The 26944-nt window shown below is 43.3% G+C and overlaps 1 protein-coding gene across 1 annotated transcript; it reads right to left on the reverse strand.

Moving 5' to 3' along the window:
- Positions 1-7959: 7959 nt before the first annotated feature.
- rab40c (RAB40c, member RAS oncogene family) lies at positions 7960-24490 on the reverse strand. The gene is made up of 6 exons (XM_030735651.1): positions 24337-24490; positions 16845-16905; positions 13410-13470; positions 13233-13310; positions 10785-11007; positions 7960-10114 (listed from the first exon to the last, which is right to left on the reverse strand). The coding sequence occupies exons 1-6, from the start codon at positions 24476-24478 to the stop codon at positions 9840-9842; spliced, it is 840 nt and encodes a 279-aa protein (XP_030591511.1). The 5' UTR covers positions 24479-24490; the 3' UTR covers positions 7960-9839.
- Positions 24491-26944: the final 2454 nt, after the last annotated feature.

Genomic DNA, 26944 nt, shown 5'->3' on the forward strand with positions numbered 1-26944 from the left:
GCTGAAGTTATAAAGTTTGAGACATTTTGAAAAGTGAGTCCTGTTAATCACGTAATATTTTTACTAATATATAGTGTTGGGTAGCTGAATATACCAACGTGATTAAAAAAAAAAGTACACTTGTCTCTGAGCGTGAAAGAAGAGCAGCACACCTGACAACATGAGAAACGCTGCCCTCTGATGGTGAAAGTTTTAGTTGCCTTTTGCACAGGTAAAGGCAGCTTGATTTTCTTTGTGACTCTTTGATGGACTGATGCGATTATCGGGGTTCACAACAAAAGTGAAAACTTGGGAGGACTTAAATGTCAGAATCGAGCATTTTTAACCCTGATTTTCTGTTTTTGGCCGTGCTCTAACCATCTGAGCTTGAGGTGAACCATTACAGTATGTTTTATAACAAACGCCAACATGGCAGGACAGGGTGCACACAACTTTGCTCACTTTTCCCCAACACGTGTTAGTCAGAGCATGCAAAACTCCAGCACACTCCCACCATGAACATCAGTAAAATGACCTTTCACAAGAGGTTATATAAGTGCAATTACTAAGGTTGTGCAGCTACTATATGGGTAATATTGTGTAGAATAAGATTAAATATAATTTATTTTTCTTGAGGAAGGACCCACAGACTTATGTCTGTCAAATTAAATCTACATTCTTGACTGATGGTTCAATTCAGACATCATTAACCCCAGTACTCCCTCTCTGCATGCATCAGTGTGCGAGTGTGTATGTGTGTTATGAAAAGTGCTGTATGAATGTGTGTGAAGCCCTCTGAATGGTCGAGATTTTTCTTCCCATTTAAAGATACTGTTTGTGAAACTTTCACCACCAGGTGGCAGTGTTTTGCCAGCAGGTGATGTCTGCAGCTGTTTCTAACTTTAAATTTAAAATTTAACCTTGGCCCCATTTCCTCAGGAGGCTTTGCCTTTTCCCAGGATGCAATTTTAAATAAAAATCTAATGTTACCTCCACTCGCTGCATCATCTTTTGGCAGAAAAATTACAGGAACTTACAGCCAAATTAGACTTCAACTGGTAACACAAAAATTGATGTTTTGGACCTTGATGTTTTTTCTTCACATTCTTCACACTTTAGAACAATTTTAAACACCGTAAGTTAGAGTAACTTTAAATACACATGCAGTTAATGTCAAATTAGAGGTGGGGACAGTCACACTCGGGAAACATTGGTTGGAGATGGTTACAGCAATAAGATGGAGTCAGTCTGCTGTCTGTCTGTGATTGGAGTCAACTTGGCAATTACATACAATTTGTTTGTGATAATACGACAATAAATCAGCAAAATTCAAATTAACTACTTACATTCAGAGTCCAGCCAGAACCTCAGATCTGAAACAGAAATTCCTCCACAAATAGTGACGTAGTTGCTGCAGGATGGCAATTTAAGAGACAAATGATACAAGTGCTCAGCAGCCTTGCTTTTATATAGGAACATGAGAAAAATACAACCAGCTGGGTCGAGTCCCCTGTCGCAAAGAGACGAGTCACAGATGATCCCGTTTTGTTTCTACATGACAGACAGCTTAGCAAAGTATCAATTTTAAATTCTTTGCTACCATCAGCATATCACAGAACACATTTGTTCCAATTTGTTTAGATGAATCTATGAAGATAACACATTTGACAGCATAAAATTGTATTTTTGCACCAACAGGGTGATTCCAAAAATGCTGTTAGCTGGCATATCTCAGCAGTGTGTCCTTAAAACACAGAAGAAGAAGAAGTGTCAGGCCTGAAAAACGTCCTACAGATGAACGGGATCTGAAAATCGTGTCCTTAAGAAACAGGAACCAATCCAGCAAAGACCTGACAGGACCTGAGAGACGCATCTGGACCTTCGGCTGATCCATCGACTGTTCACTGAAGCCTCATCAGAGATGGTCTCAGTGGAAGGGAAACAGGGAGGATAAACTGAGGTTTGCCACATTACACAAGAACTGGACACCAGCAGCAGCTCTGATGGAGCGATGGATCAGGAGAGCGGTCCAGCAGTGAGGGTCTACAGCCATCTGTAAAACACGGTGCAGGCTCCGTCATGGTTTGGGCTGCACTTCAGCCAGCAGAGGTGGAAAGTAATGAAGTACAAATACTTTGTTACTGCACTTAAATAGAGTTTTCAGGTATCTGCACTTGAGTATTTACTATTCTGACTTTTTACTTCTCCTCCCTACATTTTTACACAGATATCTGAACTTTCTGCTCGTTACTTTAACATCTGAGGGAAGATTTTATTTCACATCACTGCGCCTTCAAACTTCAAACTGATCTGAGCCTAAGTGGAGGAGTAACAGCAGATGAGGGACAACTGTAGTGGTGTGTCCGTCCCCGGGGCTTATCGCATACAAAGACACGAAGGAGGCAAAACCACATCATTTATTACTCAGGGGTCACAGTGGGTCAAACCGGTGCAGATGTCTGTAAGTTGTGGTCATGATACTTCGGCATCAAGCTAGCGCTACAGCAGAGGAGCGAGCATGAAGGCAGTAACGTGCTGTGGCAGCTAATTCCAAATGCAATGTTTCTATCAGGCCAACAAACACACAAACTGTGTGTTTGTGTGCAGTTTGTCACACAGTGTCTGTGAGCTGAAGGTCCAGCTGCTGTATAAATGAGAGAGAAGTTCACTCAGAGATGGAGGAAGAGGAGAGGAAAGGACTGCTCAATGATAAGCTGGAACTTAAAAGCTTACCTGCTGAATCGACTGCACTCATTTTCCCGTTCAGGTGAGGCAGACTCACCCTCTAAAATGCAGGTAACAGCAAATAGAGCTTTTTAAACAGAGCTCTTTTTCTCTGCTCATGTTTTACAAAACAGTATTCAAGCTGAGTGCATTCATTAGAATTAAGACTGATTGATGGGTGACCAGAAAAGTGGCAGGGACACGACCTCTACGCTAAATTATGCCCGTGTGGATGATGATAAGCAGCCTTTACTTACATAATTTTTGTTTATTTGTATGAGGATAACAAAGCATCCATCCATCCATCCATTTTCTTCCGCTTATCCGGGGCCGGGTCGCGGGGGCAGAAGCCTAAGCAGAGAAGCCCAAGCTTCCCTCTCCCCAGCCACCTCCTCCAGCTCATCCGGAGGGACCCCAAGGCGTTCCCAGGCCAGCCGAGATACATAATCTCTCCAGCGTGTCCTGGGTCTACCACGGGGCCTCTTCCCGGTGGGACATGCCCGGAACACCTCACCCAGGAGGCGGCCAGGAGGCATCCTAATCAGATGCCCGAGCCACCTCAACTGGCTCCTTTCGATGTGGAGGAGCAGCGGCTCTACTCTGAGCCCCTCCCGGATGGCCGCACTCCTTACCTTATCTCTAAGGGAGAGGCCAGCCACCCTTCGAAGGAAACTCATTTCTGCCGCTTGTATTCGCGATCTTATTCTTTCGGTCACTACCCAAAGCTCGTGACCATAGGTGAGGGTAGGAACGTAGATCGACCGGTAAATCGAGAGCTTCGCTTTTACGCTAAGCTCCCTCTTCACCACGACGGACCGGTGCAGCGTCCGCATCACTGCAGAAGCAGCCCCGATCCGCCTGTCGATCTCCCGTTCCCTTCGCCCATCACTCGTGAACAAGACCCCGAGATACTTAAACTCCTCCACTTGAGGCAAGAACTCGTTCCTGAGCCGGAGATGGCACTCCACCCTTTTCCGGCAAAGCAGCGCAGAAAAAAATAATTTACTTACCTGAGTGACACCTGAATAAATGTTCTCACAGCGTACTGACATTAAACTAAAAAGCAGAACCATCTATGAAAAACACATTTTAATTAAAATAAAATAAAAATTTATTTATTTTTCAGATGCTCCTAACTAGTCCGAATCCTTCCTGTTGGACTTCTTTTCAAAATAAAGCCACACAAGCTTCCAGTAGATGGCAGCCTGCTCTAATGAAGCCCCATCACTGAAGCAGGGACTGATGAAAAGATTCAGTTATTTTGTTTCAGTTTTTCAGGCTGTAAAATAAATAAAATCCTGAGATATGTCGATGTCAACATTCAATAATTTTATTGTGAAAAATCTTCATACACATTGCCTTGAACTGTACAATCAATAATTTAAAAAAAAAAAAAAAAAAAAAAAAAAGAAAGAAAGAAAAATGTTCAGCTCGATGTTTTAAGATCATTACCTCTCCCTCCCTCCCTCACACACACACACACACACACACACACACACACACACACACACATGCACACACACACATGCACACACACACGCACACACACGCACACACACACACACACACACACACACACACACACACACACACACACTCGTTCAGCAGCTTCAGCCAAAAAGACAGGTGTAGTGTTTTCCGGTACAAACATTTCCACCATCCTCTGCAAACGTTTCTATGGTTATGAGAGAAAAAAGAAAACAGTGGTGGGATGTACAAAGAACACAACAACACATGGGAGGGCGGCTGTGTTGATGCAGAGTCAATAAAAATAAAAGCCCGAGAGGGGGCGAAGCTAAAAATCTAATGGTGTGAGAGCTTTTAACACTTTTCATTCATGAACTCGTCCCGAGCGGCAAAAACTGGTCAGAGAGCTGCAGGAAAACAGAAACCACATTCACATGTTCCCCTTCATGAGTACGTTTTCTTCACTTCCTGCTGTTACTGCCACACGAGTGTTTCTGCACATCTACTACTACAAACCATGTGACCTGCTGGCCCAGCTGATTTCCTTTTATTCAACCACAGCAGCAGCGCTCTGAGTTAAAGGGTTCTCGTTCTTCCATTTGTCTTTATTCTGGACTTGTTTATCCTGGCTCGGCCCTTTATGCAGCTCCGATCTCTTTAAGGCCCCCACCCCCACCCCGAACACCCGCCTTATTCTGATTGGCTAACTTCTGGAAGTCTGCCCAGGGGCAGCTTTAAAAGTGTCTGTGAGCTGTACTGTCTGCACTTGATGAAAGGATGAAGCTGCCTGTGATGAGCTGATATTAGCTTCTCTAAAAGGCAGAAAACAGGCTATAAACCGACTGAAGCTGAACCTTTGGCTTTACAGGATTACATTTACATGCCTTCACCTCATTATTAGAAACTACGGCCAAAAAATCTGACACAACAGAAACATAGCTTTGCAATCCAGATTAGACCCGACCCTGCAGGAAACACGGGGTTCAAAAATACAAATCCATTTAATTAAGTTTAGAACCATGAAAATAATCGTGTTCCTCACTGTTTGTCTTTTCCAACTCTTTAAAGCCACAGTGATGGATGTTCATATTAAACATGGCCAAAGCTTATAATTATGAGGTCAGTGTGTGCAGTAATCCCTGACTCAGGCTGCTCCAAACACTCAAGTTTCTTCTACTCTCGGCTCAGTCTGATGTCACAGAGAAGGAACACACCCAATACTGTCATCTCAGACCTTCTGTTTGCAAGTGGCAGCCAATCAGATGAAAGATTGCTTAAATGGGGAGGAACTAAAATATCCAGGTTCAGACAGTGGATGAAGTGAGGGGCTGCACTGAGGCCTAGTATGAGATAAAGGCGGCTTAGTTTGAACTGTGAATCATACAAAGCTGCTCTAGTAAAGCAGGAAATGAGCTGAATACAGATTTCTATTGTTTCTCCTTCAATAACTGATTTATATTTCTGCAATTCATCAATAATTTGAACTCTGAATCTTCTTTATTTGACCCTTCAGGCGACTTGTGCATTATTTTAGATAAACCTGAGCAGCATTCAGCCTGATTAAGCTGCTCTTTCTGGAAGCTTTGAACTAAAAATCACCAAGGATGCAGTTTATCCTGCAGTTAACTGAACTGAGTGAACATTAAACCACCATAAATAAAAGACTAGCTTCATGATTTAGCTATTCTTAGAGAACATTACAGTAGTCCTGAGGGTGGTTCTGGAGCAAAAGTTAATGTGTGTGGTTGAGGAATAATCTGACTCTGGATCAGCAGGGGCAACATTAAAGGCGAGGAAAGACAGCGAGAAAAAAGGCAAAGCAAAGCTGAGTGGATGGAGAGGGCGCTCCCACCAATCGCCCGAGGAGACGCCACAAAACCCGAAGCAAAATGAGCGAGACTGCTCGTCAGCAGGTTAGCAAAGAGAAGGAAAAGGAGGCAGACGCTGAGGAGGAAACAAACCACGCAGCGAGCAGAGAGGAGGATGAAAGAGACGAAGATGAAGCCCTCCAGAGATCTATGAAAGGAGCATCTATTATTCAGCAGCTATGAATCATGGGACAGCATGTGGAGGCGGCGGTGCACATCAGAGGCAGAGAGAGAAGACGACGCGCTGCTTTCACTCCCGTGGGAGATCCAGTCGGAGGAGTTTAAAAAGCAGCGACTCGGAAGAGTTCACGCATTCCAGCTCATTTCTACACGAGCAGCGGATCGGCCGCAGAGACCGACGCAGAGCCGTGTTTACAAGAAGATCAGAGTGGGGACGTGGGGGGCGAACGCAAGGCTGCGGTCAATTCATCGATTCCTTATGATCATAGCTTGATTCTATTATCGAGAAAGGCAGAGTTCACACGTCTGTGCTTCAATCCTCTAAAACCCAAATCAGAGCTTCTTCATTTCAGCTCTGCAGCCCCCCCCCCCCCCCCCCAATAATCAGCTGATTTTGTTGAACAATAACTTCAGTTTATTTAGGAAGCTGTGCAAAGTTTTACCTTCACACTGTGAACATTTTCTGAGTCGCAGCCCCTCAAAGTCCAGGAGATGTGAAACTTTCAGGCCTGAAAAACACAATGAAGCTCTTTAAAAACCGCAGCAGCTCCAACTGCTGGTTTTTATTTAACCGACTCTGAGCATCAGTGTCATGGGATATATCCTACTTTCTAACTAACATTCAAGGATCATGTGACCATGGGGGATAAGCGGCTGCTCAAAACAAGTCAGAGAACAGGAAATGTCTCCTTTTTACCTACATTTGGATGACAGGATCATCCAAATCCTTCTGGGTCAAAAACGTTTTCTAATCTAGTTGTTTTTGAACCGTTCGTGAATGCAGCTGAGTGCTGTGAATGAGACGAGGGACACGTTTTATCTTCAGATTGTGACACTCTGAGTGGGTGGAAAATTTATGTGGCTGCAGTTTTCCAAAAAGAGTTTTTCAGCCCTGAAATGTTCCCGTGGATCTCTCCTGGACTTTGAGGCCGTGTTAAACAGAAAATATCCAGTATGAAATATTTGCATGGCTTCATTTAATAAACTAAATCAGGACTGAGCTTTAAAGGCCGACTCCAGTTAATCATATTAGGTTAAAAATGTGCAGAGCCAGGAGGACTTGGAGGAATATTTGAAGAGATTTTCTAAATTTATGAGAAAAACAAGCCAAAAAAAGAGATTCTCCAAGATCAATGTGGTGCATTCATGAGGTAAAAGATTTTTAGTTTGAGGTTATAAAGTTTGTGAAAAAAATTCAGAAATTCTCCTAAATAATTAAAAAAAAAAAAATGGTGGGAGGACCTGCTGTAAGGTTCTCTAAAACACGCTGATTTTATGAAATAAAAAGGGAAGTTAAAAGTGTTGAAAGCATCCTGAAACAAAGTGAAAGCATCTGTGCCTCCATAGAGAGAAAGTCTTTATATTTTAATGATCTGATCGTTTTTATGACTTGGTGAATGTTTTGGTCTGCGATGCGGCGCAGAGCGATGAGAAGAGCCGATTAAAATCTGAAAGGTTCCTCTTTGTTGATGTTCTGCTGAGCTTTCCGTGGAAACTCGTCAGTATTTCAGAGAAGCTGGTTATGAAAGACTGTGAGTGACATTCAGGGCAGACCGACACGTACGGGTCACTGTTTACTACCAATACTGGAAAGTTTCCACCAACTCGAACAGCTGACCTGACTGCTTTCTGTTTGCCCTCATCACAACTTGAACTCTGAAGAGTTTTTCCAGACGGCCTCAGAGCTCCCCTCGAGCTTTGAGCTCTGGAAAACACATCAGGAGGTAGTCGGTGGGGGGGGGGGGGGGGGGGGGGGGGGGGGGGGGGTTGCCCCCGACTTACAGCAGAAGTTCAGTGGGTTAAAATTTGGGACTCGGGGGGGTTAAACTCCACCCAAAAGTTTTTCATTCTTCGGAGATGTGCTCGGGCGCGGCACTAACAGAAGCCTGAATGGGAGAAAGCAGAAACGCCATAGATGGCAGTTATCCCGCCCCCGGCCACCAAAATCACCAATTAGCAACCAGAATGATGTCGCTGCACAGGAACAGCAGTTTGACAACAGCTTCAGCTTCACGGTGGCAGACAGACATGACAGAAACTCACTGACTGCTGGAAGGCTCACAATTCCAGCAAAGCCAGCGGAGTTCAGGCTGATGGAGGTTTTATTAATCAGTGATTAACTGACACTCGTTGCAAGGCTGAAAAACACATTTAAGCTCTGTCAAAAACTGCAACCAAATCAGCCTTACACCCACTCCAAGTGTCACAATTTCTTCCTGTAACAAACTCGGATATATCACAGCTTCAATAAACTGCAGCAGTTTAATGTTCTTAACCCACCCTTATGTGCTTCAAGATCAGCTAACTGAAAATATTCAAAGTATGAAAGCAAACTTCTGCACGGCTTCATTAAATATGCTACAGCTGCTGTACGCTGATGTTTTCTGTTGACCAACACACGGATTAAAGGACAAACTCAGCGTCCCTCAATGATCTGTTACTAACATGAGCATGGAGTTTGGGTGGAGTCCAGATCAGTGGCATGATCTGAGAAAAGCAGGTGGTGATGCTGGAAAGGTGTGATATGATAGGTGAGTTGTGAAAAGCATGACGAAGAGTCCCAAAGAGAGGAGGAGGAGGAAGAAAAGAAGCACCACTGACACACAACCAAACTCCTCACTACAACACCAAATGTGGATCAATCCTCCACTGAAAATAGTCCCCAGCAAATTTCCACCTTCTCTGAAAAACTCTTACTTTGGATTTGTACATTTGATTTGCTGACTGCTAACATGAAATATTAAATAACAACCACATTTTCCTTAAAAAAAATTATAAAAAGCCTGCTTAAAATAAGGGGGTTTCCTCAATATGATCCCTTATTCGTGTCTGGTCTGCATTTGGCTGCATTTTAAGTTCATTAAAGGATGAAGGGACTGAAAGCTGTAAATAATAAACTCTGTGGATCTTCATGGTTACTGTGGTGCTTTTAGCGAGCTATCTGCTGCATGCTTGTTCACTTGGGCTCAAGGCACACTAACAAGTCTGGACTCGGCTCAGGCCGCGTCCTTCAGGTTTTTTGGGGGTGGGAACTTCTACACCTCTGTGGATTTATGATATAAAATCACCATAAAACAACAGTACTGATAAAGGAGCGATTGATCATTTCTAGTGTTTTGATCGTTAGCTTATTGGGCATAAAATAAAATAATAATGGCGGTGTGGCCAGAAAACAGGAAGGGTTATAAACAAGGAAAGATGTGAGAGAGAAGGATAGAGGCTGAGGTGATGCACAGACACAGAGCGGCGTGCATCATGTAGAGTAACTAAATCTGCACTGGTGAGGGCTTTCTGTTCATGTAGTTGAAGCTCCAGCAGGGAGGAGAGTTTCTGGAGTCTTTTCTCTCCTGTTTTAGTGTAAATAAGGTCAAAAAGTTCATAGTCACTCTCTAAATTTCCTGAGGCACCAATCGAACCCCCCTCCCCCATTTCACCTGGAAAGAACATTAAACACTTTAAACATGACCTCATGTAGTGGGGCGGTAGCCGCTCACTCATCCCTTTATCCATCATTCCTGCTCTTCGGGTTCAGGGATTTCCTCCAGCTAACACCACCCTGCCTGCACATCTGTCTCCTGATCCCACGCCGTCTCCAAACCGTAATCTGGGGTGCAGCACATGTTAGGAGATCTTACAGTTGCTGCGGGTGCAGTTCTGTGGTGGGCTCTGTGGCGGACGGATAGACTTGGAGCGCTTCAGGCTGTTGCCCTTGGACCCGCCGGCCGGGTTGGCCAGCGAGTAGGAGCGCCCGTGCATCATGACGGCGTTCATGCCGTTGGCCATGGAGAAGGACTTGAGATGGGACTTGATTGCGACAGGCAGCGGGAGCTTATCGATGAGGTGGACCGGCGTGCACGACACAATGGCTCTGCAGCAGAGGTCCTGCAGGCTGAAGACTGCAGAGAGGGAGGTAAACAGAGAGGTTCATCATGCATCTCGTTGCCTAAACAAACCTGTGGACGGATTTCATAACGATTTTCTAAGGAGCTCCTATAAGTTGTGATTTGTGACTTAAACCTTTAACCTGCAGAGAAACTCTGACATGGCTTAAAAAAAAAATCCCAGCAGAAATGATATTAAATGAAATTTCCAAAGATGCTTCTCAAACTAAAGCGGTTCCTCTACTTTAATCTGACAGCAACATAGCTCGTCTGAATAAATTTGTCCTTAAAAGCAGGGAAAGCAAAACATCTGAAGCTGCTTCCAGGAGAACAGCTCAGACTTCATTTGTGTCTGCAGAGCTCGCACTGCTACTCTGGATGAAGCTCAGACTCGCAGAGGAGGCGAGTTTCAGCACGATGAGCCCGAGTCTGTTACGTCTCAAAGGATATGCAGGACATCACTTCCCACTGCTTTAAACTGTAATTACACACGGAGGAGACAGAGCGATGACAGGAATGAGGTCAAATTAATTAGTTTGAGAGAGTTTGTGCAGAGACGTGACATCCATCTGCTGATGACTGGGCTCCACGGTGCTTCACGGACTCGCTCTCATTTACTCTTGCTCTCAGGAGCAGTGTGAATCCGGCAGCTCACTTTAACGCCCCCAGCGCCACATCCACCCACCTCTGTTGGGCCTCCAGAACTTCTCCATGCCGTGCCTCATGAGGACGATGCGCGACAGCTCCGTGAAGGACTCGATGACGTTGAAGTTACACAGGGGGCTCACTTCAAAGAAGGTCATGCCGTTCTTCTCGGCGTACGCCCTCGCCTGCTCAGTGGGAACTTGCCGCTTGAATGCCAGATGCAGACGGTTACCTACGAGGATCCGAGGCACGCCCGGGGCATGCTGGGAGGGAAAAAAAGAGAGTTACCCACTGCTGTGAGATGTTGGGTTAATTGGACTATGGGCTATTTTTGGAACTCTGAGTCCCTAACAGGTAAAAAGTGCTTGGAGTGATGAAGTGATGTTACATCCACACAAAGTGACTGGCAGAGGTTTGTTATTAATTCAACAGGCTCCAGAGGTCAGCATGCAGAATGTACGTCTCTAATTCACCTCCATCTGTCCTGACAAACTGAATGAAACATGACCGCTGTCCTCCTTCACTCCTCCTGACTGTCACCACTCATCAGTTTCTTCTCAGAGTTTCATCCCTTCCGCCTTTTTACACTCAGAAGCCCTCCAGCTACATCATTCTGGAGGCAGCAGCAGATACTCAGTTTTTTTCTTTATACCTTCACCACAGGAGAACGTGGACCCTTGCCATCAGTACAAGCGTTCCACAGGGAGCCATTCTTGGTCCTCTTATTTACCACAGAAACACTCATGAGCTTTGGTCTATAAAAGCCTTTTATGGTATTAAAATCGAAACTGTTGATTGGTGTACTTCGGACATCTATTAAGACAAGACCCATCAACGATGGGGATATCCTTCTGCAACAAACGAAACTATAAAATAAATGTAGAAGTCAGGATAACATTACAGCCCCACTTCATAAAACCCTTCAGCAGACATCATATCACCTTCTGCAAAACAATTTTTGCCCTAATTTGGAGGCCTTACCCTAAGCAATTTTTGAAGCCTTATAATAAATTCCATGCAGTGGTGCTAAGGAGGACTATGTGGCTTTTCCCAATCAGCAGGGTTCAGGGTGGAGGGGGACACATGCATATAAATAATATCACTGTAACTATGCTGAATGTCTGAACCTCCATCTAAGGATTTTTATCAGCTGATTTATTTGGCCTGCATATTAAGCTGCTGTGGACACTTTGCTGTGTTACTGTTACCCCCCGCCCCTCTTTTTTCCCTGGAATATTATATTTTATTTCTGAACAATCCAGCTTGATCTTTCACTCGTCCTGCAGGGATTATTTTAGGTTGGTTTTTGTCTTACTCTCATATACCCCTATATGAGTAAGCAGCAAATCACTTAACAATGCCTGCATGTGTATGTGTGTGCTCACTTTGTGTCCTTCCTGATGACTTGGAAACAAAGAGGATGTCCGCTTTGTCTGTGTGTGTGTGTGTGTCTGTGTCTGTGTGTGTGTGTGTGTGTGTGTGTTGGTATTTTTGGCCTCTGGAATGTGTGTTCCAGTTTGGCCTTTCCTGCTCCACCTCCACAGAAGTGACCACTTTTAAAGACAGAAATAAAGTGAGATTCAAGAATGTCTGGAAGGTGAAAGATAAACAGATGAAAACTGATGATATAGTTTGCTAAGAAAAAAAAAAATGAACCTGCCTGTTAATCGATTATATCAAAATATTTGATAGCTAATTTTCTGCAACAAGTATTGCACCAGACCCATGTGAATATACATCAGCATGTTTATATACTTTTATGCAGTTTATGCTTTTCCCCTGATATTCAGCGTTTTATATGACAACTACAAGGACTGATCTGTGAAGATGAAGGCGCGCTCAAAAACCAGTCCAGCAGAGGCTCCAGCAGTGAGTCAGTCCCCCAGAGACCCCATGTTACAACTTTACAGCAGAAATAAACATGTTTACAGCCTGATACAGAAACTGATTTGGTCGCTGTAACTAATTTCCTCCTTCATAACAGCTGTGTGTGTGGTGTGTGTGTGTGTGTGTGTGTGTGTGTGTTGTAATAATTCACCTGTTTAAAATAGGCTTCCCCTCAGCTAACTGGAGCCCCTGAACTGGACCTCTGGACCGTGTTTGTGCTGTTGGAGCCTTTTAATGCAGTTATCTGACCAATAACATGGCTGCTGTGCTTCATTGGACTAACAGACCGTCTAAGAAGGCGGAGCTCCAGTTTTGGTGGGTTAAATTCTGGGATTTTATTTGGATGTTACAGAGCACTAATTAGCAGGTATCTGTGTCTGTATGACACAATTAAAGATATGAAATTCTATCGAATCAAAATCAAGCATAAAACTAAACAACACTGGCTTTAGCAGGACATGATGTGGAGAGGAAACAAAGCTCCATGTGCATCCAAACTCTGCATCTTTATGGAGATACAGTGCAGAGAATATTCCAGTTCTGTGTCATGTGGTCAGGTTGGATTCGATTTAGAAATGAAGCCAAACTCTCTAAGACTCACCTCATCGATCTCCCTGATCCACCTGTCGATGCCGTCAAAGGACCACCTGTTTGTGATATCGTACACCAGCAGGATCCCCTGAAGAGAGACAAAAGATTATCCCACAAAGTTATCAGAGAAACATGCAGCGTGCAACCTCCAAGAGCCTTTAAACGAATGCAGCTGTTTGTTCCTCACCTGAGCCCCACGGGAGTACGAGCGAAAGATGGTGCAGAACCTCCCCTGTCCTGAGGTGTCCCTGAGGAAGGCAGCAGCAATTAAACACTCCACTCAGATTTGTGCAGCTGCAAGCAAATAAATGCCTCTTCTCTTTTGGGGTAAACAGCAAGACAAGCAGCAGGCTTCAGCCAACAGGACGAAAATCTAAGCTGACTTTTTTTTTTGGGTGGGTTTCAGATTCAGCAGCGCCAGCAGCAGAGTCCTGCTGCAATTCAATTGCCTTCATCCATCTATTCACAACACCCTTCAACCTGCTGACGTTCTGACCCACGAGTCCTCAGCAGCCATTATTACTTTATTATTGAGCTTTGAGGCATATTACATAGCTCCATCATGAATTTTTAAGCTGAAACTAGCCCGACAGCTCTGTGAGAACCTCTTGCAGGAAGTTATATAAAAATGTGAGACTTGATCAAAGATGGGGTGCTCTATCTTTGGTAGTGAGTCGTATGTTTTTTGATAACATTTGTAAAGTAAGACATGTTTTTTTCCCACCACTGACATGAATGAGAAACCATCTTAAAGAAAAATCCAGCCTACCTTCGGCACCTGTGCTCTTAGACACATTTTAATCATAGAAATATCACTCAAAGTTGAACTCGGTCACAAAGCTTTGGACCTTTGATGAGTGAACTGATGTTTGGATATCTCTTAAAGCTTTTTCACAGCCACAGTTTAGGTTATGTGAAGAAATGAGTTTCCCCCTTCATTCTGCATTCCAGAGCGATGACATCCAATGCCTGCAGATTACTCTGGGAAAAAAAATGGCTTTCCCATTGTTTCACGCCCAGACCTTCCCCTCCACGAGCACAAATCATACACCGAAGCGTGGACGTATTTGTCCTCTTTCACCTCATGTTACTGTTGTTATAAAAGGACTTACAGTTTCGACACAAATGCCTCCACAAGTGTACAGGGATGCATTATAAAACAGCTTCCAAACATTCAGCTGGAAATCAGAAGCAAAGCTAATTTAATGCTTCGTTACAACTTCATGTGGGGAAGGGGGGGGGGGGGTCAACCCTGGCTTTTTCAGTCCACATATCGAGGTGTTCTTGGGCAAGAAATTGAATCCTAAATTGCGCCTGAGGCACCAGCTGCAAGTGTGAGTCACAAATTAAAAGCAGAGCAGAGTTGCATCAAAGTGTGTGTGAGCTCTTGAACGTGGCGTGTAGTTTAGGAGCACTTTGGGTGCTCAGTGAGAGTAAGGAAAACACTATACAAATGCCAGTCCATTTACCTTTCCCTCTAAACCTGCTAAGGTGACCGTACTGTGCACAGTTGTCTAAAGATAGATATTTCCCACCAACCACTGTCTGAAAGATGTCCCTGAGGTAGTTCCTACTGTAATGGGTGTCACCAGGACTGCACATTACTATGACTGCATGCACACAGAATTGAAATAAATAAATAAATATAAGGATCTGAGTCGTGGGCACAAGTTAACAGCAGGTTAGATTAAATGCAATCTGTGCATGCTGTTAGTTTAGCTCCCAAAGTGACTTTATAGCTTGACAGTTTATTCAGTGGATTTGCAGGTCAGGCAGAACCTCAGCACAAGCCTGAGAAAGCTTGTTGGGGACTACTTTCAGCGGCGGATTAATCCACATTTGGTGCTCTGGTGCGTACTTGTGGTAGGAGGACAGCGTATGAGGGTCTGAGTCACAGTAAACTAATGAAGGGACATGTCACTCAGTGGAACAATGGACAACAATGGAGCCCCGTGGCACAGAGGAATAACAAGTTGGAACAATTTCATGTTGCCTTTTGGTCTTATCATGGGATTTAATGGTAATAATAATCCCAGATGTATCCTTAATGTTTTGAGCATCTGCAGTTTTCCAACCCAGAGACTCAGAGGAGCCTCAGTCACGACACAGAAACAAAAAGGAAGCTGGAAAAAAAAAAAAAAAGAGCATCAGTGAGAGGAAGATGATGATATTTACATTGTAAAACAGCAAGGAGAGCAAGCCAGACTGAGGCAGCAAAATAAAGAAGATCCTGCATCACGCAGCTGCCTCCAAACTTCTTTCTTCACGCAGAAGACGAGGCGTTGGTTCTCCCCTGAGGACCTGAAATCCTTGGCCTACTTCCACCAAACAGGCCTCGCCTAGCACTGCAGTGTGTCTCCAAATACATGCATCTGCTGCGGCTCCATTGATGCAGGATTATTTCACAGGCACGACAACGTGCAAAAGGACTACATACGCACACCTTGTAGCTTTAAAATCACAACTTATATGAAAGCTGATCTTAAGTATGGGAAAATGGCAGAAGGAGGTGCACTGGTCAAATGCCAGTATAGGGTTGCTTCTTTGCCTTTATTACCTTCAGAAACATCTACTGAACTCGTCCGTATCGGTTGGTGCGCCGGCCTTTTGCTTCCTCCTTCTGAGGAAATGACTTTACCTGTACAGGAGTCGATACGAGCTGGTTTCCTCCCAAAATGTCTCTCTCTACCTCTCTTCTGGAGACTGTTGCCTTTGCTTTGGTTTGTCGTGTGGCTTTAGATTAACACCTATTCAGCTGTTGGCTGTGGTCTGACTTCTTATTGGTAAATGTTTCCTTTGTGACAGATTGTGTGATGGCAAGTTGTAAACGAAGTGAGGTTTCTGCAACACTTTGACACAGAGGATGGGCGTCGTATGTCGGCAGTGATCCTCTCTGCACAGGCGTGTGGATGTTAACATGCCTGTAAGGGAGGCTAATGTTAGCCCCACTCAGCTAATTGCTCTGACACTGTGTGTGGCATTTAAAGTTGATTTGTCCAGATGATGTTTTAAACCTCGTCCATTAGACTGAGCTCAGTGCTGACTGCTGTCTTTAAGTGTTTTTTTCCTTTCAGACCATCATTGGGCTGTATTTTTCTCCCATTTAAGCATCATCTTTGCTTCACTTTGTTAATTTTAATCACACTTTCATTTATTTTTGTTTTATTTGTTTATCATTATGCACTTTTCATATTCATGTATTTCCCTTAAATGCTAATCTCCTTCACTCGCTGCACTTTGGCTCATCTCCTGTTTTTAAATGTGCCATATAAACAGAAGTGACTGAGTCACATGCATGCCTTACTTCCCCCCCAGCCCCCCCACCCCCACCGTGTTTAGACTCAGAAATAATAAAACTGTTCAAGCTGAAATCCTGTGCAGGCCTGCAGCTTTTGCAAACACAGAAAACAGGATTAGGATAGGAATCAGTAAGAAACTGGTTGGATCGGCACAACTGGTATCAGTAAAGTCTTTTCCAGTCCCAGTCCTCGCCGTGCCTGAACCAAAGGCATGCCCCATTTCTGCTTTAATTTGACCAAACTCTGGATTCAGGCCACAGTGACACACTGAAGGGTTTTAGAGTAGATGAGAGGAAAAAAAATAAATAAAACTGTGTCCTTACCACAGCTCCAGCTTTACTCTCCTGCCGTCCAAAAGAATAGTGGTGGTTTTGTAGTCAATACCTGGGCAGGAAGAGAGAGACCGGCATTAGGCAAATAGATGCATGAAGCCAGTAAAATCAAGTTACAATGCTGCAGACAGAGAGAGGCTGGAGGAAGTGACTCATCATCACCCTGAACACTTAAAAGCCACCGCAGACGACTGTGACGGTCCTTTAGAAACCAGCCATGCGTTTAGCAGTGATAACAAACACTACTCAGTGGAGCTTTATCATTGGTCTGATTGTTTAGACCTGCAGCATGCAGGGGTGAGGCTAAAACTATTTCACTACATTTAATTTTATGTCCTTAGTTACTAATTATTTTTGCACATTTAGGTGCATAATATAAAATATAAATTTACAAATAAATTAATACAATATCATTATATAAACAGGTTACACTCAGAATCATTAGAGCCATCCTGTGGAAACCATGAATGTACAGACTGACAGCTGACAGCTCGCTCTGTTCTGGCCTGTTCAGCTCTTCTCTTACAAACCTGTCAGACCGCTACACCTGCCACCCTGCCGCTCCACGTCCGGACATGTTCCTGCGGTTTGCACTGAGTCTGCTACCACCTGAGGCCACACAGGTGAGCCGCTGAATAATCTGTTTTCCACATTCAATAAGATGTTTATCTTTCTGCTCGACAGGTTCAAGTGTTGTCACTAAATCATTGTTTGAGTCTTTGTGTTTTCATCCCGGGACTCTACGAGTGCAGCTCTGCACGATTCACAGCTGAAAACAATCCGTACTAAAGATTGGCCACAGATTCTGGATCAGCTTAAGATCAGGGAAGTGTAAATACTGACTTTTTGCATACATTTGATTTATTTGCATTTCTCACTGCATCAACTTTTTCTCACTGCCCTACGAGCCACAGCTCAGTGAACCCTCACTCCTCAGCATTACTAACAGTAATGAAAAAGACAATAGCTCAATCAAATTTTAATCCATCAGCCTCTGCTGGATAGCAGCTGCTGGCCAACCACATTACCCACATCGTCCAATTTTCCTGGCAACATAAAGCTGCTGCTGGGCTAAAGTGCTGAGCTCAGGCTAGCCTAATTGAATTGGAGTGAGTGCAGGGCTTCGTAGCGAGCGCTTCCTTTCCGCTCGTTGCCAGGGCGCACTTAGAACATGCCAGATAATCAATAGCTTCTTTAATGTCTCAGCTGAAAACAGCTGCTTCTATTCTGGGAATGGGCTCAGTTTGTGGGAAAGATGTGTGAAGCGTCAGGCTTTCAGCTTTTGTTGAGTCTGTGTCTAAGAGGCTTTGACATGTTCAAAAATCAGAGCACGTCATCTAAACTTATATAAAAACACTGTGCACTTAAACCCTTTACAATAAAGACTTAATACAAGCCAACATCCTGCTTCTGTCTCATTCAGAAGTCCAACATAATAAAAAATGCAGGTTGATGCATCATATTTCGTTTTAATGGGCAGTTCCATCTGTCCTTTATAAAAGCGACTGCAGGACGTATCGCATTACCAGCACTGACCGGACTGCAGGGAAAAAACCTGATGAATCACCGTATCCCAAATGTGTCTGACACCTGCAGTGATGGGGCAAAGATGTGAGATGTCTGCTTTATCTGGTAGATTTGCAGAGGACCTTAGCACAAGGCTCTATCAGATCTACTCTGTTTATTATTACTAGCAAAAAGGCCTGCAGCGCCTGTTTAGATTCACTATTTCATATTTAGTGCAACTCGAACAAAATTCTACCCTGGATACAAATTTTTGGTAACCGTTGAGTTAGTATGGACGAAATCCACCGAATGTAACATGTGAAACAAATGTAAACACTGAACGCAACATCGCATTCCCAGGGGCACAACGAAACAAACATAATATATATGAAAACCCAAAGAACTGGGATTTATAATAAATCTTTTTTAAAAACATATAGGTGTTAATAACCACTGTATGTGTGACGATGTTCGTGCAGAGTTTCGTTCAGATTGGCCCACCAGTTAAGGAGGAGATGGGGTACATACAGACATATATACATGAAAGCCTAAACATGTTTAAAAACTCGTGCACACAAATCACAAGTGGTTAAAGTTTATATATTTTTTGGGTCTGACACACGAGCGTCGCCTACAAAATCTCAACATAAATTTCGCTCACCCACATGTATGAAGTTTGGAAACTTCATTAAACATCCAAAAACCAAATATAAAAACAGCTCTTGGAGCCAAACAACATAAAGCCAACAGCAGTTTTGTGATGCTATCTGACTTTCACATGGGTGAAAAGATCAGGTTGTAAGATCATGTACTTTCTCCTCATGATCTCCAACATGAAGAGAAAGTAACCTGTATACACACACACACACACACACACACACACACACACACACACACACACACACACACACACACACACACACACACACACACACACACACAATCATATCACTTTTAGCCTTGTTTACACACAGCAATGAATGATGTCAAACATGCGGGCCGGGGGATCAGAAACTGCCCGCTAAATGCTCTAATTTGGTCTAGTGGGCTGCTTTGCAAACCGTGAACATTGCATTTTTTTAATATCTTAAAATTTTTAAATAAAATGCGCTGCACTGCTGGGTTAGGTCATGCCAACACTGCCACAAAGGAGTGAAAACACAATGAGAGTCTAGAACTTGACAAGGTGCAAAAATAGAGTTTTTTTAATTAAGAAAGTCTGTGCTTTTGAGCCTTTGTGGTGTGAAACGCTCATTTAATGAGGTACACTGTTTACGTGTAAACATTTTTAAGGCTGTCAATGGATGGTTCTTTAAAGGGACACTTATTTATTTTTTTAAGTAATTTATTTAGAGGCTGGATGAGGTATTGGTGGTGAGGTAATCTGTTAGTTCTATCTTCTGTCTACGCGAGCACATATTCTTTATATGTCTGCAAAAGTCAACTGCAAATTCTCAGGTGCTGAATTTCTGATCCCTGAAATATTAAAAATCCATTTGTGTGAATGTTTGGGCTTTCTGGAGATGCAGCCACAGATGACCCCCCCCTATCTGCCACAGAGTGACCCCTTTCCTCCAGCCCTTCTCTGATGAATTGTGCCACAGAGCGATGCTGCCTGTTGGTACTTGGCGGCAACATGGAGACCCTCCCTCAGTTCATGTGTGCTTAGAGATTGGCTCAGAGAAAGTGAACCCAATTAAATATTTCATTGCAACAGCTGCAGCTGATAAAACACTAACTGGTGGTGACAGAGGTCCTCTCTTCAGGTTCATCCCTTCACTACCGGTCAATCTGAAAAACTGTACCAGAAGTACCCAGAAATGCATAGCAGACACGAAGGTACCACTACTCAGTTGCTGTGCGCTGTGTCGACAAAGTGTGCAATTACACATCAGAAAATTGCAGCTTATGGTGTACGTTACAGCATGGGGATCCACACGGGTTTGGAGTTATGATATAACTAAAGTGGATTTTAATGCAGAACTATAAATCTCAGCAGCTGTGACGGCACTTCTTTGAGCGCCCCTGTTCAACAACACTGACAGCAAACAAACCACAGATAAACTCCAGCTCCACTGTGCTGGACTGAAGCTGGTGGCCCGAGTTCTGCTCTGAAGACTCTGTGAGCTCGGCGTGGCGGCGCATGAACCAGTTCTCCACCTGCTGGTTAAAAATACCTTTCAGAGCAGATCAGCCCTCACCAGCAGGTCCGTGGCACTGAAGTCCGTCCGACTGCAGGACTATGGACTAATTGATATGGAGGAGCGCCACATCAGCAACACGGACTGCAAGATGGATGGACCAAGAGATGTGAATGGGCCAATGGCTGAAGCTGCGTCGACACAGGAAGTGATTCACTTGTCCGGATGCATCGATAACCCTCGTCAAGACCACAGTGACTCAGAGTTTCTTCTAAATGGAGATGACGTTAACTGCCTTTGCTTTCATTATTGATACAACTACTGATTACTTCCCCGATTGATGACCTAATCATTCTGTGCATGAATACCATCAGATAGGAAACAGCTCTGGGTAATGGACTGGACTGAAGAAAGTAGTTTTTGCATTTTAAGAAAAAAGACTCAGGATTGTTGCCAGCTGACTGGATAATAAATCAAATGTTTGTTGCTGCCCTGCTGTTAGGCCAGCTCCTAAACAGTCTCTAAAAGAGGAAGTAGTCCCATTTGATGAGAGGAAGATCAAAAGCCTTCAAAGAGCTTCATTAAATATGGAGGGCAGAGTGGATTGCAGCTTCGATGGGGATGTTTGTGCAGATGGAAGCTCTGCTATTGATTTCCATCCCTCTGGCAAAGACAGGCTGGAGTGCCTGCGAGGACCCTGAATATTTCAGAAGAGAAAATCAGGACAGAAGGACAGATTCTGATTGGATAACGCCATCCTCAGGCTGTGATTAGCTCGCTGTCGGATTTGGGGGTGCCAGCTGGATAGACTGGTCTGTCACATTTCCTGCTTTGTGATTAGAGTTTGTGTGCTTTATTGATCATAAATCACATGTCTAGCAATGGTATCAAAGGCCCCACAGAAAGAGCAAAAAGATGTCTGTGGTGCAGGAGAAGGAGGTGCCTGTTTTCATTATTATGCTGATTAGAGATGGAACGATTCTCCAAACCCACAGTTTGGACCGTACCTCGACTTTTTTCTTTAGTGAGAAAATTATTACAAACTCATTGGGCTCATTGAATCTTTTTGTAATGAGCTGTAATAGGTGACCCTTTCACCAACAGGTCCACACGAAGCAGAGGACAAAAGGTCCAGTTTTCATACACAACAGTGATCAGCACATTAAAACCAGATCCGGGAATTTCCCAACATCTGTGGATAAATTAAAGGGAATCTCACTGTTCACTAAAATGGCTTCCATCTTTGCTGGATGTCATTAGTCCATTTTCTTTGAAATATATCCCACGGGGGCTGGAATAATTGCATTTAAGCTGATCCGACAGGAGGAGGAAGCCTGTTCCGACGTTTAGGAGCTACAATCTCAAAAGCGTGGTCGCAGCTAGATTTAACGAGTGGAGGAGTTAATCAGATGATCGGAGAGGCCGACTGCTGGAACACGGTCTCAGCAATTCTGCTTTACAGGCCACAGCCATGCCAGGCTTTGGCACCATTAATGACATTTCAAAATAAAATTTCACTTTGAGGCAATGAGGAAGCAAGAACAGGGCTGATGTGTAATTGCCAGTTAGTTCTTGTTAGTGCCACAGCTGCTGCAAATGAATAATTTCTAAGAGGATTTCAAATAATTTTCTCTGAGCTGAGATATGCTCCATGTCAGCCATCATAACAGCGGTCTTTAGCGGAGAACACAATTTAAAAAAATTAAAAAATCGATTGCAAAGACGTTTCAGTGCATCATTTAAACAAGTGAGGCTCTTAAACCTTTTTCCTTTCAGTGCATAACAATGAAATATTTCCCAAGGGCTCGACCAGGTTCAGCAGTCCATTGTGTTGTTATTGTGATGGACTGGTTCATCTGACAGCATCACATCCACAGACACTCATAAATCTCCATTCTTAGCTCCCAAAGTGACGGAGAGCTGGAAGGTAAATGAAAGCTGACCTGGACAAAGAGCTTCGCTCCAAACGCAGCAATTTGGCCTGTTGTCATTGATTATTTTATAACAAATATCAAGTGGAGCCTGATGATAAAAAACAGGATTCCCATCTTCTTCCTCAGATTTTGAAATACCAGCTTATTGATTTGATATAGGTATTGAATCTGTATCTGCAGATTCTGAAGCAAAGATATTGGTATCGTATTGGAAATGGAATAAGCCGGATCAGTGCATCGCTAATTATTCTTTACATTACTATTTGAAAGTGCTGGTAAAAAAACAAAAAAACTTTATTTTGTTTACATAGCATTCCAAAATGACCAACAGATTATCAATATCACCTAAAATCTTTTATGTTTTGGATTCCAAATTATAGATTGGAAATTAAACTATTTCAAAAATCCTCTCTTTGTTGTTTTTAAAGTTTAATCTCTGTTAACGAGCCAACTCCAGCCCACTCAGTCTCATGCTTCCCTACCTGCAGGTTAACAGGTTCCCGTTGTGGTTGGAGAATTTACATTAAAATGCACCAACTACACATCATGCACAACTATGCACCCCCCCCCAAAAAAAAGAAAAAGAAGTGTAACAGGAATGATTACTTGGCTGTTGGGTCCCCAGCTGTCCATGTCCGAGTCCACAACAGAGTGCAATGCTTTGAAGTAGAAGTAGAAGTAGTCCTTTCTGAAGACTGCCACCCAGGGTGCATGGGTAGTTGGTGCACTGTAATCCAAATTATCTGCAGACAAGTCTGCAGACACACATATGTCCCCACGGACCCCTGTGCCCACCGTCTGATGACAAACTTTACATCACCCTAACCCGAGTGGGCCCTGGCAGACTCACGGACGCTTAAAGTGCCCATTATACTTGCCACAGTGGTCGTGTTGAGCGTAAACAGTGACATCACCATTGCTCTGTACAAAAAAAAAAAAAAGAAAGTCATCTGTTCCAACATCTCCCTCTGTACGATCTGTGACTCTCTGGGCTTCTGCACATATATGTTATTAAACTAGAAACCAACAGGCTCCTACATCCATGTCTTCAACCAGGTCGAGCAAGCTGCAGCACCCGTGCTAGGTTACAAAAATTCAAAGGTGTACGACCAGCCACAATGACACCAAAGAGCGCCTCGTGCCAGCAGATATTATGTAACTTTTGACATCAGCTGCCGTTTGTGAGCATAACGAGCCCATAACTCCACCTCGACGGCTGCTGAACTTTGTCGTAGGTTATGTTCAAATTCTGTTTAAAATCTGCTGGTTTTCACTGACTCGTCTAATGACTGCATGCTCTAGGTGCAACATTTTATACAAGAAACCTGTTGAGTTGTCACTAACACTATTGGACAAACTCATGGAGCAAAGTCACAGCTGTCATGGGAAATTGCATAGATTCAGTTGGTGATGCAGAAAATTTGGTCTGTTTTACACGGTTGGAACTGCAGTAGATCACAGATCAGAAAACTGCCCAGTATTTTAGTTACACCTCTCTGAGCTCCTACACTGAAGGTGAGACCATCTGACCTCTAGCTCTACCTCTATGGCAGGGTGGACAAAGCTCAAAAAGAGCTGATGTTGCTAAACTAGTTTTAACAGCTGGCCACCCCTAAAGGTGTTCAGGAATAAGAGGAACTAGACTGACTGAAGAATAACCTGCTGTTAGACTGACACCGGGGAAAGCATTGTTTAGCTATTGAAATTATCCACTATGTGCAACAACAATGCATACACACATCCATGACCGTCTGACTCACTTCTGTGTTGTGAGGTTTAGTGTATGTGAATGTGTCATTGTACGCTCTCTGCAGCAGTAGCAGCAGTGTGCACAGCTAGTATTTTCAGGACTTCAGTGATGAGCCAGCAGGAGCCTGATCAGCTGAGGCAACAGTGACTCACCACTACTGTAAGCGTAAGGGGACTCTGCAGATCCATCCTGCAGGCTGTCCAGGATCTCGCCTTTGCCCACGTCGCTGTCTCCCACCAGGAGGAACTTCAGCAGGTAGTCGTAGCTTTTCACGGGGCTGCCCTGGCTGCCCATCCTGTCTCACATGGAGGTCAAGGGAGCAGCAGCTGACGGGGAAACCAAACAGCACCCTTACGTGTTGCTATTCCCTGATCCCAAACAAGGTCTGTTGTGCCATGAATGTCCTGAATGAGGGTCTGGCAGTCTTTGTTTCGCCTGTTAACAGTCTTCTGAACTGCGGGTAGTTTAATTTGAGACAAAAAATAGGAAAAAAGGGGGGTCACAGTCTCAGAGGAATGTCCTGCTTGGCTGCCAAAAATATGGTTGTGAAAAGTAAAACATTCTTAAAGATAAGAGAATTAATAACTTTAGGATAGAGGAAAACTAGCACTGAGAGTTTAAAATATGCTAAAAAAAAAAAGACCAAATACTTTTCTTGTCTTTGTAAGATAAAGACTAAAGCAGATATTTAAAGTATAACTGGAGCTGTAGGATGCCTGTTGTAGCTGCAAGAAAAATATTCTTATTGTCTGCAATTATTTTTAACTTAAGCCTGGCAGGTATTGCCTAAATTGAAAGCAGATATATTTTATGATACAGCTAACAAACTCTCAGACCTGGAGGGTGTCTTTTTGTTGTCATTTCAGAGGAGCTTTCCGGCTAACAAGAGGCTAGCCCCAGCCCCGCTAGCTAGCTTAGCTATTATCCCTGCTGCCGCTATCCCAGACAGCTGAAACAGTAATTACTTAACGACACCACAGCGCTAATTTTAGCCATGCACAGGTGAGTCTTACGAGATATCTTTCCACTAAATAAAAAAAACAATATTTCCATCTAACAGGCAGCTAACCGCAGCGGAGCTTCAGCGGACCTCTGAGTGATTTCAGGCCGCCTAGATTCTTTCTTCAGTCCAGGATGACAAAAGATTCCATAAACTTCATTTGTATGCCAGAAAATTCCCACAGCGGGATCAAAAGGCCACGGGGTATCTACGTCCAGTCCAGATCTCTGTGGGTAAGCTCAGTCCGTGCTGTTTCCATTTTTCTCCATTATCCTCAGTCATAATAACTGCAGCTCCTCAATGCCGCACGACAGCTACAACACAACTGAGCGAGCGCAGCTCTGACAGCTCCGTCCTGCTCTACTGTTCCCACCCACTCACACCAACGCCCCGCCCATTCCTGCATCTGATTGGATGTTGACACCGCGCTGACATGAGCCGCGGCTTCCACTGGGCAACGGAAACACCCATCAGAGAGTGCCGTCAACAAGGCGCAGATGGCGGTGAAGGAGACAACAAAGATGATTCATTTCTCCGCGAGTGTAAACAGAACAAAGGCAAAGAATGTGCTTTACGTGATCACGTGGGACAAACGGGATCACAGGATAGCTCCGAGTGCGTCAGCGACACCTGTACTGTCACCGAGGAGTACAGGTGAGTTAATAAATAAAAAAAAATGGTATGCTTATTTTTTATTTACCTTTCGCTTCCCCAGTCATAAAATAAATAAATAAATAGGGTTACAGTGAAGTGAAAAAACATATAAATTAATTAATTAATGCATAAATAAATAATCGTTTGCTATTTATTTATTTAGTTCCCTTTGTCCCTTCACTCATTTGTTTATTTAGTTTAGTATGTATAAAAAATATAAAAATAATGACATATTAAACAAAAAGAAAAAATGGGTCACAAAGTGGAAAACAATATAAATACATAAACATAAAATACATAACTATTAGTTATTCATTTGTTACACATAAAATAGAAAGAAAGTAATGGTGTATAATGGAAAATGAATACATAAATTAATAATCCTATAAAAGCAAATAAACATTAAGATGAATACATTAATTGACATTTGGCTGAATTTAATGGCATAGTTATGTAACTACTGAGTCATTCAGAGTCAATTATTAGGTTACTGGGCTACCACACCTGTGTGTGTTACTTTCAGATAAATTCCTGTGGATTATTATCAGTACACACTTCACATATTATTACATAATACTGTGCATATTTGACAGCACAAGATACGCAGTTCATTCTTATAAACAGGCATTTTATACAGTATATGTATCTTTATTTTACTTTAATTATACACCAGAATTTGAATCCTTTTCTGTTTTTTATTTATATATTCTTTATTTATTTATAAATTTCCCGTCTGTGGGACAATAAAGGCTGTTTCTTCTTCTTCTTCTTCTTCTACATTTGATTGGCACTTTTGACCCTCCGTACACTTTAGGCCTTTATAGTAAACTAAAGATAATTTTTGTGGGGGGATTTGGGGAAATCCTGTTTGCCTTCTTGCAGTCTATATGAAAAAGAGAATCGTCTCAGTTTAATCTCTGATTATGGGCGCATAAAACGGGCCAAAGTCAGATTACAAGAGATGAAAAACTGCATCAAACCTTCCGTGTGATTCATCGGACAATACTTCCTGAAATGCTGGACTGTTTTTGTTCCATGAAAGCAAAAAATATTTAAAACAATAACAACTGCATGCCAAATGTCCCTGCAGAGTGTCATAAGCTGCT

The sequence above is a fragment of the Archocentrus centrarchus genome, chromosome 8, assembly GCF_007364275.1.
Source record: "Archocentrus centrarchus isolate MPI-CPG fArcCen1 chromosome 8, fArcCen1, whole genome shotgun sequence".
NCBI lineage: Eukaryota > Metazoa > Chordata > Actinopteri > Cichliformes > Cichlidae > Archocentrus > Archocentrus centrarchus.

Excerpts from the sequence above, each read along its gene's own strand:
- rab40c (XM_030735651.1), bottom strand. The coding sequence starts at position 24,478 with ATGGGCAGCCAGGGCAGCCCCGTGAAAAGCTACGACTACCTGCTGAAG. Across the intron at positions 11,008-13,232 it reads GGATCAGGGAGATCGATGAG|CATGCCCCGGGCGTGCCTCG; the intron begins GTGAGTCTTAGA and ends TTTCCCTCCCAG. Across the intron at positions 10,115-10,784 it reads GTTCTGGAGGCCCAACAGAG|TCTTCAGCCTGCAGGACCTC; the intron begins GTGGGTGGATGT and ends CCCTCTCTGCAG.